The following is a 13,617-nucleotide window of genomic DNA, read 5'->3' as shown; positions in this document are numbered from 1 at the left end:
CAGTCAAGATTTTGTAGGTGGATACAGCGATCGTACGTAGTATTATTAACTGGTAAGCATAAATCTATAGTAAGAGTAAGATTATTTCGTCCGTGCAGAACTAATATGAACTCATTTACAGGCATAGCCCAGCTTATTGTGCTTGTCCGAGCGCCAAAAAATTGATCTCATTAATTCCATACATCTTAACTTTTTTTTATTATATTATACCGTTCACTACCTCAACCTGTCACCATTGGCGAATGGTCTGAAGACAGTCTTAAAAATAGACTGAAACCAGTCACTATATTAATAAACATTTATATCAGATCAAGATTGTTTTAATTTTTTTAAAAAAGTATTTAACTTAGATTTAGCAAGACATGTGTTTCTGAAAAAGAGCAACTTGTTACTTTTATATAAATCTCAAGTGTTAGGAACCCTTTCCTGAAGTTATCTGTGTGTAGCCTTATACAGAGATATAATGTGAACAATGAACAGTTCAGACAGGAAAGGAATAGAAATTTGGAGCTACAGAAGAATGCTAAAAAGCAGATAAAATAACTTTAGGAGATACTGAATAAACTGGGTGAAAAGTTGAGTGCACAACTTTATTAAAAGAAGGTATCAGTTCATATGACACACCCTGAGGCATCAAGGGATCGCCAATTTAGTAATGGTGTGAAGTGTGGGGCAGGTTCAAATGGATGTAGGTTGCAGTAGTTACACATTGATGACAGTAATCCGGGTTACTTTTGATGTTTATGGTTGGTGCTACGAACACTCCTCTTTCTGGATGGGAGGAGAAGTGTTCATAGCAACAACTGTCAGTCTGACACCTATTCATTCCTGTAAAATATCTTGTTGTAAAAGTTAATGGGATGCAGAAATGTCATAGGTTCAAGTTATTGACACTTTAAATATCATAAAATTACGAATATACACCAATCACATTTATTTATGAAAATATTCTTACATTTTTATTTTACATTCACTTGTTTAATATCATTACAAAGAACTATAATATATGAAAGATCATTATGTTTCACTGCTTGGCCTTGTGTTGGGTACTCTTGAAACTGTTGCAGGATAACATAACCACAACTCTTTTGGATACTTTGTATCGAGTCCTGTCTTTATTACAGTTATGACTTTTTCAAATAGAAGTGGATCATCCTCGTCATCAAAAGCTTCTACAGCAACATATTCATATCTGTCCTTGTCAATCAACTTACAGACTTGCCGCATACAGTCTCCAAGTGCTCTAAACGAAAGTGGACTGCTTTTGCTCTCTCTAACAATTAAAAGGAAAATGTAATAATTTGTTTTTTGTATATTAATAAATTTGCCAAGCTTTCTGTCCATTTGCTGATACTGCGGCATTATTCTGAATTTTCTGTCCAATAATTCTAATGTTGAGTTGACCGAGCGATCTGCTGCACAAAGGCACAAAATAGCAGTACCTACATCAATGTCAGCTACTGGCATCTGTGCGGTCTTCAACCAAACATTACTGGTGTGCTTAGGTTTTGATGATTCTGCCGTATCCTAGAATAAAGAAACAAATCATGCAAGTGAATAAATAGTGAAATGTACTACAGGCATTAGTTTCTTGATGGTAACAGTGGTTGAACTTTGTGGCTGTGAACAGAATCAGTTGAAGAAATACAGACGCCAGCAACTTTTAGTAAAGTTTTTAGACAACAACAACATAGCTCAGGCTTTCACTCATCTTCAATTCAAGTCACATAATACATTTATATCTTCCGCAGGTGGGAAATGAAGTCACAAATTACAGAACAGAAGGTAACCACAGGTTCAAAACACATTCAATAACAATCTTATAGTGACAAAAATATATTACATCAGTAAAAAATAGGTCTTGGCATAAATAAACATACACAAAAATTGGCTGGTGGCTGTATTTCTTCAAGTAAAGCATTGCTGGCAGTTGCCATAGTATTACCAATTAATGAACGAAGCTATTCCAAAATCTCATACGAGATTGAGGTGGTAATGTTATTCGGAGTATGCTATCTACCCTGTTAGTTAACACGAAATTTGAAAGATACCTTGAACACAAAAATTCTGAACTTTTAGAACCAACACTGCCTCTCTGACTTCATGAAGTACACAAAATGCAAAAACAGTTCACTGGTATATAATCTTTTTATAGAATAAGATAAATGTAACCAAATAAAAACCTCCTGTTAAGATTGGTCTTCTGGATCACAATGCACAGCTACATCTACATCTACATCCATACTCCGCAAGCCACCTGACGGTGTGTGGCGGAGGGTACCTTGAGTACCTCTATCGGTTCTTCCTTCTATTCCAGTCTCGTATTGTCGGTAAGCTTCTGTGTGGGCTCTAATCTCTCTGATTTTATCCTCATGGTCTCTTTGCGAGATATACGTAGGAGGGAGGAATATACTGCTTGACTCTTCAGTGAAGGTATGTTCTCGAAACTTTAGCAAAAGCCCGTACCAAGCTACTAAGTATCTCTCCTGCAGAATCTTCCACTGGAGTTTATCAATCATCTCCGTAACGCTTTCGCGATTACTAAATTATCCTGTAACGAAGCGCGCTGCTCTCCGTTGGATCTTCTCTATCTCTTCTATCAACCCTATCTGGTACAGATTCCACACTGCTGAGCAGTATTCAAGCAGTGGGCAAATAAGCGTACTGTAACCTACTTCCTTTGTTTTCAGATTGCATTTCCTTAGGATTCTTCCAATGAATCTCAGTCTGGCATCTGCTTTACCAACGATCAACTTTATATGATCATTCCATTTTAAATCACTCCTAATGCGTACTCCCAGATAATTTATGGAATTAACTGCTTCCAGTTGCTGACCTGCTATTTTGTAGCTAAATGATAAGGGATCTATCTTTCTATGTATTCGCAGCACATTACACTTGTCTACATTGAGATTCAATTGCCATTCCCTGCACCACGTGTCAATTTGCTGCAGATCCTCCTGCATTTCAGTACAATTTTCCATTGTTACAACCTCTCGATACACCACAGCATCATCTGCAAAAAGCCTCAGTGAACTTCCGATGTCATCCACAAGGTCATTTATGTATATTGTGAATAGCAATGGTCCTATGACACTCCCCTGCGGCACACCTGAAATCACTCTTACTTCAGAGGACTTCTCTCCATTGAGAATGACATGCTGTGTTCTGTTATCTAGGAACTCTTCAGTCCAATCACACAATTGGTCTGATAGTCCATATGCTCTTACTTTGTTTATTAAACGACTGAGGGCATGCCTCCATCCTTGCTACCCTCCCTATTTTCCTTTCCCTGTTGCTTCATAGCCTGGGTTGTGAGTAACTGAATCTCCTTTCCCTTCTTCCCTTTCTTTCCCCTCTCTCCTCCCTGATGAAGGAACATTTGTTCCGAAAGCTAGGAATGTAAATTTTCGGTTCTGTTTTATGTGTATCTATCGGCTGTACTGAGCTGAGGTAAGTACTGGCCAGCCCCTCTATCTCTTTGTTAGTATTTGTTTCACATCTTTATATGAGATTTTCCATTAATCATCTATAGTATAGGAGAATATTGCCATGAGTAACTACTCCATATAATCCATATTACAAAAAACGTCCAATGTTGCAAACTCCACTCAAAGACTACGTTTGGGCTGACACCCATTTTCAAATCACTGTAACACAGCCAAAAATGATATTTCCGAAAATGTAAAAAGCAAGTTAAAAATTTGCAAACAAACAGTTACAGTGCATACAGATAACATTTTTGACATGGTGTATATTTTCGGGAATATTATTTTTGATTATGTTATGATGATTTGAAAATGAATCTCGGCCCAAAACTAGTCACTGAGTGAAAATAAATAAATAAATAGAAATAAAGTGAATTTTTCAACTTCAGACTGGTTTTTCGTTGTACTATTTAACAGAAGTTACTGATTCATAGCTATTGCAGCATGATGGAAGTTTGTAATCCACACTTGTATTTAATCAAGAACAATATTTTGTTTAACGATAATTATTCATCCTTCCAGAATGAGATTTTCACTCTGCAGCGGAGCATGCACTGATATGAAACTTCCTGGCAGCTATCCACGCATGACTCACATCCTGTCCTCACAGCTTCAGTTCTGCCAGTACCTCATCTCCTACCTTCCAAACTTTACAGACGCTCTTCTGAGAACCTGATATGAAACTTCCTGGTAGATTTAAACTCTGTGCCGGACCGAGACTCAAACTCGCGACCTTTGCCTTTTACAGGCAAGTGCTCTACCACAGAAGAGCTTCTGTGAAGCTTGGAAGATAGGAGATGAGGTACTGGCAAAACTGAAGCTGTGAGGACGGGTAGTGAGTCTTGCATGGATAGCTCAGATGGTACAGCACTTGCCCACGAAAGGCAAAGGTCCTGAGCTCGAGTCTCAGCCCGGCACACAATTTTAGTCTGCCAGGAAGTTCCACTATTCATCCTGGTCTGAGACAGATTAGACTGTGAATTCTGTTCAAATGCTCTAACTTATACTTGTTTACAGGTCATGTCTGTACCAGATGTATTATTATTGGCTTGCCTCTCATTTTGACACTATCCTTGAATATTCTCATTCTCTTCAACTCTGTACTCAGTACTACCAGATTTAGGCACCCAAGGAATGTACCACCACTAGTGGTTTTATCTTCTATTGTCTCTCAATATATGGAATGTAAAATGATGTTTATCCTTGTACAGCTCACAGTATGATCCAGCAATATGTGTGCCAGGTGACAAAAGGCAGTACATTGCTATACTGTGGTGGCCTTATACACAGCATAAATGAAAACTGAGCAGTCAATATTATTCTCATTTGTGGACAAAGCTTTCAAATCTATGAGGGGTAGTGGAAGTTTTAATTGTAACTTCCAAAAAAAACAAAATTATATAATTAATGTTTTATTTGTTGGGAGGTACATGTCAGTAGTATTGGTGAACATTGAAATCTCCTTGCTACAGTACTGCAGCACACTGCTAGACACAGACACATGGAAAAAGTACTCTTACGTCTCAGTATAGTATCAAGTAGTTTCATTTCGACATCGATATTATTTTACTCAATACTCTTCAATTAATACTTTTACTTACAGCCATTACTTTACAGCAGGTATCGTATGAAGTGATCCTGCTCATTGTTTATTACATTTTTATTACTGACCTAAAAATTTGGCCACGACTCAATTTCAGCACTTTCCATAACTGAACGCAAAAGTTGGACAAATTGAAGATAGTCATTTGATTGCAGTATGCTGCTTACTTGACACAAGAAACAAAAATGTAAATTTTTAAAATTCAAGAGGTTGTGTGAGCTAAACACCTGCAATATAGCATTTATTATGAAATTCTTACTGATACTGGTGGCACCAGCTGCAGCGAACTAGATAGTAATTCTCTCGAAATGGTGTATGACTTTTGGAGTCATTATAAATGTGACCACATGTCAAAAGTCCTTTTGATAGTGCAGACCACTGTGAGACATGCAGTAGAAGAGTCAGTGGTATTCTGGAAGGTACTGGCAGGGATGTGCAGCCATCGATATTCCAGTGCCATGGCCAGCTGCACTAGTTTTCAAGGTTGAGAATCCGTGGCATGAACAGGCCAATCGAAGTGCTCCCACAGATTCTCGAATGGGCTTCAATTTGGGGAGTTCGGTGGCCAGGGGAGTACAGTAAACTCATCCACCTGCTCTTTGAACTATGTACGTACACTGCGAGCTGTGTGACACATTGCTTTGCCCGGCTGCTAGATGCCATTGTGATGAGGAAAAACAAAGTACATAAAAGGGTGGACAATGTCGCCAAGGACATGTGAATATTTCTGTTGCTCCATTGTGCCTTCCAGAATGACAAGATCACCCAGGGAATGGCACAAAAACATTCCCCAAACCATAATGATGTTGCAAGGTATTTGTATTCAGATATTTCGTGCCATACATGCCAATGGCCCTTGGTCTGATGGAACATAAAACGTGATTAATCTCAAAAATCCACCTGTTGCCACTCTGTGGGCATCTAGTTGTGGTGCTGGCTTGCAAATTTCAGCCTTCATTGCTGATATACAGCAGTCGACATGAGTGCGTGAATCAGGTAGATACACAGCAACCTTCGCTGAACGGTGACTGAGGAGACACTGTAGGTGGCCCCTTGGTTCATCTGGGTGGTTAGTTGCTCAACTGTTGCAAGGCTATTTGTCTGTACACATCTCTAGAGCCATTGTTCACCCGTCATCTGTGGTCCATGTCCGCCCCAGTAGCTGAGTGGTCAGCGTGACGGATTGCTGTCCTCCGGGCCCGGGTTCGATTCCCGGCTGGGTCGGAGATTTTCTCCGCTCAGGGACTGGGTGTTGTGTTGTGTTCATCATCATTTCATCCCCATCCGGCGTGCAGGTCGCCCAATGTGGCGCCGAATGTAATAAGACCTGCGCCAAGGCGGCCGGACCTGCCCCGCGAGGGGCCTCCCGGCCAATGACGCCAAACGCTCATTTCATTTCATCTGTGGTCCATGGTGCACCACAGCTGCCTCTTTGGGATAGCGCCATTTTGCCATTCACAGTATACTTTAACCGAGGCACCATATTTATGAAAACTTGCCAGATATGTGCATACACTGATGACATTGTTACAGCAGGAAGAAACATCAATACACTCCTAGAAACATACCGGACAATGGAAACAGAAGCCTTAAAAATTGGCCTCATAGTAAATGAAAACAAAACAAAATATATGGTAATGGCACAATCTGAGGCCAGAAGAACTCCTAAAAACCTAAACATCAATGGAAAATGCTTCAATGGAGTGTCTTCTTTTAACTACTTGGGAGCCCTAATAAACAAACAGTATTGGAAAGGCTATAAGGGAAAGAATACAAGTAGGAAACAGAACTTACTTTGCAAACATGCAGCTTTTCAAAAATAGCCTTGTTACAAGAAAAACTAAACTGCTAATATATAATTCCCTAGTCCATCCAGTTATCACATACGGCTCAGAGGTATGGATGTTGACAGAACACGATAACAAGCACTAAGAAGCATTGAGCGGAAAATACTACGCAAAATCTATGGGCCAATAAGGGAGGAAGAAGGCTGGAGAATATGCTACAATGCTGAATTACAAGAGTTAATACAAGGCAGGGACATAGTAAAATTTGTGAAATCACAGCGAATACGATGCCTAGGACACTTCGAGAGAATGGCAGAGGATAGAATTTCAAAGAAAATGATGAAAGGTATGATCCATTCAGTTAGGTGAAAAAGGAGACCTCGAAGAAGATGGATTGACGAGGTAATAATGGATATCACCAATATGGGAGTCCGGGGGTGGAAAAGAGCAGCAAATAACCGAGAAGTGTGGAGGAAGATTGTTGAAGAAGCCAAGGCTCACCAAGGGCTGTAGTGCTACTGAAGAAGAAGTATACTTTAAGCACAGTGTCACACAGTTTACCAACTTGGTTATTTTGGAAATGCTTCCACCCCTGGGCCAAAAACTAATGAGCATGCCCTTTGGATGTCAGATACATCATTTATCCACATTACGACTATGACTGCACTGTTTCTGTGTTCCCCTGACACTTTTAATATCCCCTCAATTACTAAAGCTGCCACCTGTATCTGTGAGTGGTTACTGCTTGTTGATGTCAAAACATACATAGTGGTCAAATTAATGTGACTGGACAGTGCAGAAGCATCTCTTACTGTGCTGATATAAAGAGAACAGTGTTGGGTTATTTTGCATATTTTTAATTTTTATACCTTATGGAATTACCTTCTGGGGCAATGCATCTATAGTAAATAAAGCAATTCAGCAGAAATAAAGCAATTCAGCAGAATGTGAACTGGAATTCTTATTCTCTCTTACCAACACATTTACTTGCCCAGATGACAGTTGGTGGTGTTTGTTGTATAGCTGCATGTAAAATAGTAATGTACTGTAAACAGGGCTTTACTTTTAGAGATAAGGGAAACTATTTTCTTTGAAAGTTACCAAAGTAAACATTAAGCAACCAACTAGTTACAAATAGAAGCTATTTAATATAACTGAGGAAGCAGCAGGTTTTTATTTTATTTTATTTCTATTTATTTATTAATTTTTTTATATAAAAGTGGCTTTGCTTCTAGTTTACTTGATTAAATTTGTATGGTGTTAGCAAGAATAACACTAAAATGTATAACACTAGTTCATTCCTAATACTTATTTAAATTCACCTGGAATTAGCAAGATACACTAAACACGATAGCAAGAGTGTATTCCTGATACGGAGTACAGATTAATTTCTAAGATTTGCTTCTTTTTTTGGATTCTACAGATCAGACTGTCTTTAACTCAACAAAAAAGTGTTGGCCATAAAATGAAAACGCGGCACTGCTGTTATCTCTAGGATGGGTGACAGGCCCCAAGTAAAATCCACAAACCTCATTTCTGGCAATGCTACACTTCAAATGCGAGTTCAAAATACCTGCACTAATTTGAAACATTGCCAAGTATTGTTATCTTTCTGCAATTTGTGTTATCTACGCAAAAGGAAAAATAACTACTGATTCCCAATGCCAATCGAGGCTGTTGAAACTGAAATTGTTATGAAGAAGGAAATTGATGTTATGATTTTGTAGAGTTATCTGAGACTGCAGACATGTGTGCAAGTTGCGTTTGTGTGAGTGTGTGTGTGTGTCTACTGCTGACAAAGGCCTTATTGGCTGAAATCTATAATTGTGTGAATCTTTTTGTAGTGCCTATCACGACTCAGCATCTCTGCTATATGGTGAGTAGCAATTTTCCTTCTCTGATATATAGAAAATAGGTGTTTCAAGTACATTAAAGTCTACAAAATGGTGATAAAAATCTCATAAGTCACAGAACATGGTTCATTGTAAGCCACAGATAATTTCTGAGTGAAAACATTACACTTTTGCGCAAACATGTAATGAAAACTCCTGCCTGGAGTATTGTCCTATGTACTAAAAATGAAGCATTTTAATATATTTGTTTCTTGAGTTAATAATGTATATTCAGATTCAGGCATCCTTCCATCTAAACTATACAACAGAATGGTATTTCACACTATTACACATCGTACATCCATAAAAAAAAAAAAAAAAAAAAAAAAAAAAAGAGAAGAAGAAGAAGACTATGTCGTATGTCTGCGACATCAAATCCCGAATACCTTTACACTCTAACAACTAACTGATATTCACTTGCTTGGACCACGCAACGAGTTTTGCAATGCCCAATCTCAAGTAAGGCCAGCCTCCTTTAAAATAGTTTAAATTCTTATTAAATAATTGATCAACGAGAATAAAATCACAAAAAAATTCTTTAAAGTTTACCATTCAATAGTAAAGAGGCTAATTTCTATGTTTCTTGTTTCCTTTTTTATTGTACTTTTCTGGTTTCTTTTCTGATTTCTTGTTATTTCCTTTTTGGTTTTTAAATTTCTTGTTATTTGGGCACTGACGTTTCTCACGGCTGCCTGATTTACTGCGATCTTTAGGCTTATGCTTTCCATGACCCTGTAAGGAATAGCAACATTCATACTGACTGTAGCACTGCGATGTTTCAATCACTAATATATTTTTCAAATTCAGTTTACTGAATGTTTTGATCAGTAATTAGTGCATTATATTTTATTATTTAAGAACAAAATCTATGCCAGTCTAGAAGAAGAAAAACAGAAAAATTGTTATCCACAAATATGGAACAATGAGTGGGAATACTGCTCACAACAAAAATCCACATGACAGTGTTGTTTCCAGGAACATTGTTGTTTTGATAAAATGTTTCTCAAGCACACAATTTTTATGGTGGCAGGAGGCATTGAGCAATCAACAGGCACATGAAAAAGATTCCAATCATTGCTAGCATTGTGTGTGTGTGTGTGTGTGTGTGTGTGTGTGTGTGTGTGTGTGTGTGTGTGAGTGAGTGAGTGAGTGAGTGAGTGAAATCGTCCTAGTGTTGCAGAACAACTCGGCTGTGGGGTGTGTCAGGTGGAGTAAGTGACAGAAAAAGGAAGAGGGCAGATGAAGAAAGGGGTGGAGTGACAGAGAGCTGGTTGCAAGGAAGGAAAGGAAGAGCAGGAACATGATAGATGGGAAACTTGTGAGTTTGTCCTTGCTCAGGAAGATAAAGTTGCATCTAAGACACAAAGTTGAGGAATGGGTTGGAAGAGGTGAAAACACAGCAGAGGAAGGACTACAGAGAAGAATGTGGGTGCAGGTTAGTGGTGTAAAGTGGGAGGCATCGAGACAGATGTGGAGGTGGGTACGCAAAGGAGCTAGTGAAGATAAGTGCCCAGGGGATTGAAGGATCAGGATGTGTTTTTAGAATGTGTTGCCACAGGTTGTGAAGCATAAATTGAAGACGAACATTTTGTGCTCAGTGCCATGTTCTGCTACTACACTGTCAACTTTCCCCTTTGTTAGTTTGGCTGTGGCCAACCACTGGGATGGAAGGCATGTTAGTGGTAATGCTACAATAAGATGCTGTTGATTAGATTTTACATATGACATTACTGTGTTCACAGGTGGCTCTCCCATTGATAAGGATAGAGTATGAAACTGATAAGATTGGAATAGGATGCGCTGTGTAGGTGCATAGGACAGATCATGCCGGGGTCTTTAGCATGGATTTGATCCATTTCGAAAGGATATTCCTCATTTCAGGGCATAATGAAAGACAGGCCATACAAGCCCAGTGGAGGACATGACTCACTTGTTCCAGTCTAGGATGATACTGTGTACAGAGAACAGTGCTCATTTGCAACTGGTCTGTGGGTAACTGGGGAGTTAGGAGCATGTGTGGACATACATATGAGATCTCTTTATGCACTAGAACTGGAGGGTAATGCATTTCTGTGAAGGACCTATGGGCAATGCATCTATGGTGATCAGCAATCTCTTTCCCATTATGCCGAACATCGTAACATGGCTTTTCCGGACATGCACTATCCAAAAAGTATCCTTTGAGCCCACAATACTCCCTGAACATACAACCAAATTCATCTGACCCTAGACCTCTCAAATCACTCCAATACTCTACATCCACACTAGTTTCTTCAGAATCTTCCTTGTAGTATCACCTCCACCCGTCCTCCCAAATAATTAATAAAATGAAAAAGATAATTCTCAATCCACTCCTACCTGTCATTATATGCATAATACAATTTCCTTCCTCTGTGTATCAGGGCAGCCTCACCAGCCCTCATCTACACCTCCCTTTCTTTCTTTACTCCGCTTCCTTTGTTCTTCTCACTCACTCCACTGAACATATATCCTCATCCCAGACTGACACTGTAACCACGTGCGTCTGTTTTTGTTACAGCCTTGAGAAAGGACTTCATCCAATATGTGAGCAATCATTTTAATTTAGTTTGCTGGCCTGGCAACTGCCCAACTATACTGAAGTGGTTACCTCCAATCCTTCCATTACCTCTATTTTATTTATGACTTAATACTGGCAGATGATGACCCTGGGGGCATGGAACTGTTCAAAGGCATCACAGAATTTAAATAAGGTTTCAGTTGTGGTTTCACTACCCTTAAATACCTGTGTTAACCCAACATGGAAAGAAGATTCCATACAACAATGAACCTTCCTCAATTGCCTAAGCAGTTGACCCTCTATGATGTAAAATGTCTGCAATTCTGTCAACAATGTCCAGCAAAGTGACAGACATATTCCTATATCATTCTATCAAAAGGTGGCAATTGAAATTTTTTTAAAAAATATATGGTTTTCATAAATATGAGATTTAGTTCTATTCCTCACTTCACCTGTGGTCATGGTGACATTCCAGGAAGAGCACTTAACTCTAAGCTTGGAAGCCCGGGATCAACCCTGGGTAGATATGGGGATTTTTCCTCATTCAAGTCCATCCATGTGGTGCTAGGCCTACTCAACCTGATATCAAATGAGTACTGGAAATCTTTTCCAATGGGAAAGGATGGCAGGGGTGAAGGGCCCACTACCCTCCACCTCCTCGTGTCACAGGGAAGAAAGACTGCACTGTACATCCAGTCGCCAATAGCCCAGTCATGGGCTTATGCCAAACTTACCTATCTCAATTAATCAGACTTTTATTTCTTTCCAAATGTGGAGTTATTTCTACTTCACCCTGCACTTTTGTGGTTTAATCCAATATTCACTGATTCATCTTTGTATTCTTTGACAGTGTACTTACAAAATATTTGGAGTTTGAGACAAATACACATATTTATAAAGATGCCAGGTTTTTTCACTCTCTGTTATTGGGGATATCAACTTTTTCTTTTAAATTTTCAGTTTTACAGTCAAAAGTTTGGAAGGTTATCTACATTTAGCTTGACAAATACTCCATCCTTAGTTTATCTCCACTGAAATTAGTAACCACTTCCCTTAACAAATTCCATTTTGTGAGGAATAAGACAATTATGTTGTGCTGAGTCCTATCTAGTTATAAGTCGTCTTTGTTTCAGCTCACTCTGATCCAGCATTGCTTATCTGAACACTCATGCAACAAATTCAGTTAAGTATATGAACTTCATTAAACAAGAATTTGGCTATATTACATTCTTTACTAGCAAGCCTAGCAATGCTTTGCAATTCCTAAGTATGTATCGGAAATGGACAAACAAACTAATCCCCTCCTCCTCCCTCTTCTCTCAGTTAATCCCATCCTCCTTCCTGTCTCTCTGTCCATCACCTCCTAGCCTTTCTCTCTATCCATCTCCTCTTTCCCCCTTTCTATGTCCCCCCCTCCCCTGACCAAGACCCTTGTAAGTACAAATGTAACCTCGAATGCAAATTGAAGTTGCTTAAAATGAATGGGTAAACTGGTTGTGGTCTTTGGCAACCTCTCCACCTGATTCACTGGGTGACAATAGCGGTTTCAATGACATTATCTTCACAACTTTCCAGTATTCTGCTAAAACCAACTGTAAGGGAGAAAACAGAACATCACACTGTTCTGATTAATGAAATGAAAACAATTTGTTTATAATTACATATAAGGAAAACAAATATGTATGAGAGAAACTATTTACCTAATGGTTTAAATGCCCTGGTAATGTAGTTAAAAATGACAGCAGTAAAGAAAATGAAACCACACATTTTCGCAGCACAGCATTTTATTTCTTCCAGCTGATTTTAACTGAAAACCTGCACACTGTTACTGCCTGATTGTCACAATACCATGTAAAAAGTTGAAGTAAATCAATTGATCAAGAACTCCGGGAGATTTATGAATTTGAACAAATCAACATTTACAATTTTATTTACATGGAAGGTGTCCTGTAGAGTGCTACATGCATCACAATGTTATGCTTCTTTTTATGTGTAAAATTAGCATTATAAATACATTCACAATAATTTTACACTAGCATTTGTATAGTTCATGCAAGTACTGTAGTATTTTCTACATTTCTGAAACAACAGCCACCAACAATTTCACTCTCAAAACTTTTCCAGTATCCATAGCAACGGACAGTAGAATAGGATCTCTTTAGTTTCTAAATTTATGTGTACTATCTTTGAAGTGAGTGAGTGAGAGTAAGCGTGTGTGTGTGTGTGTGAGAGAGAGAGAGAGAGAGAGAGAGAGAGAGAGAGAGAGGGAGGGAGGGAGGGAGGGAAGATTGAGAGAGAGCACTCCATA

General features: G+C 38.8%; 1 protein-coding gene across 4 annotated transcripts in view; it reads right to left on the bottom strand.

Annotated features, from left to right (window-relative positions):
- Positions 1–917: 917 nt before the first annotated feature.
- LOC126100257 (GATA zinc finger domain-containing protein 14-like) overlaps positions 918–13,617 on the bottom strand; it is a 160,608-nt gene continuing 147,908 nt past the window's right edge. For 3 of the 4 annotated variants that reach the window (XM_049910844.1, XM_049910845.1, XM_049910843.1), the window contains one exon: positions 918–1,527. In XM_049910844.1, the coding sequence (XP_049766801.1) occupies positions 1,018–1,527 (510 nt within the window). In that variant the 3' untranslated portion in view covers positions 918–1,017. Of the gene's footprint in view, positions 1,528–9,319; positions 9,503–13,617 lie in introns of all 4 variants that reach the window. The other variant, XM_049910846.1, reaches the window with a different exon arrangement.

Source organism: Schistocerca cancellata, chromosome 9, assembly GCF_023864275.1.
Source record: "Schistocerca cancellata isolate TAMUIC-IGC-003103 chromosome 9, iqSchCanc2.1, whole genome shotgun sequence".
In the NCBI taxonomy this organism is placed as follows: domain Eukaryota; kingdom Metazoa; phylum Arthropoda; class Insecta; order Orthoptera; family Acrididae; genus Schistocerca; species Schistocerca cancellata.
Note: the sequence above shows the minus strand (reverse complement) of the source record. Positions and strands in the feature narration are given on the sequence as shown.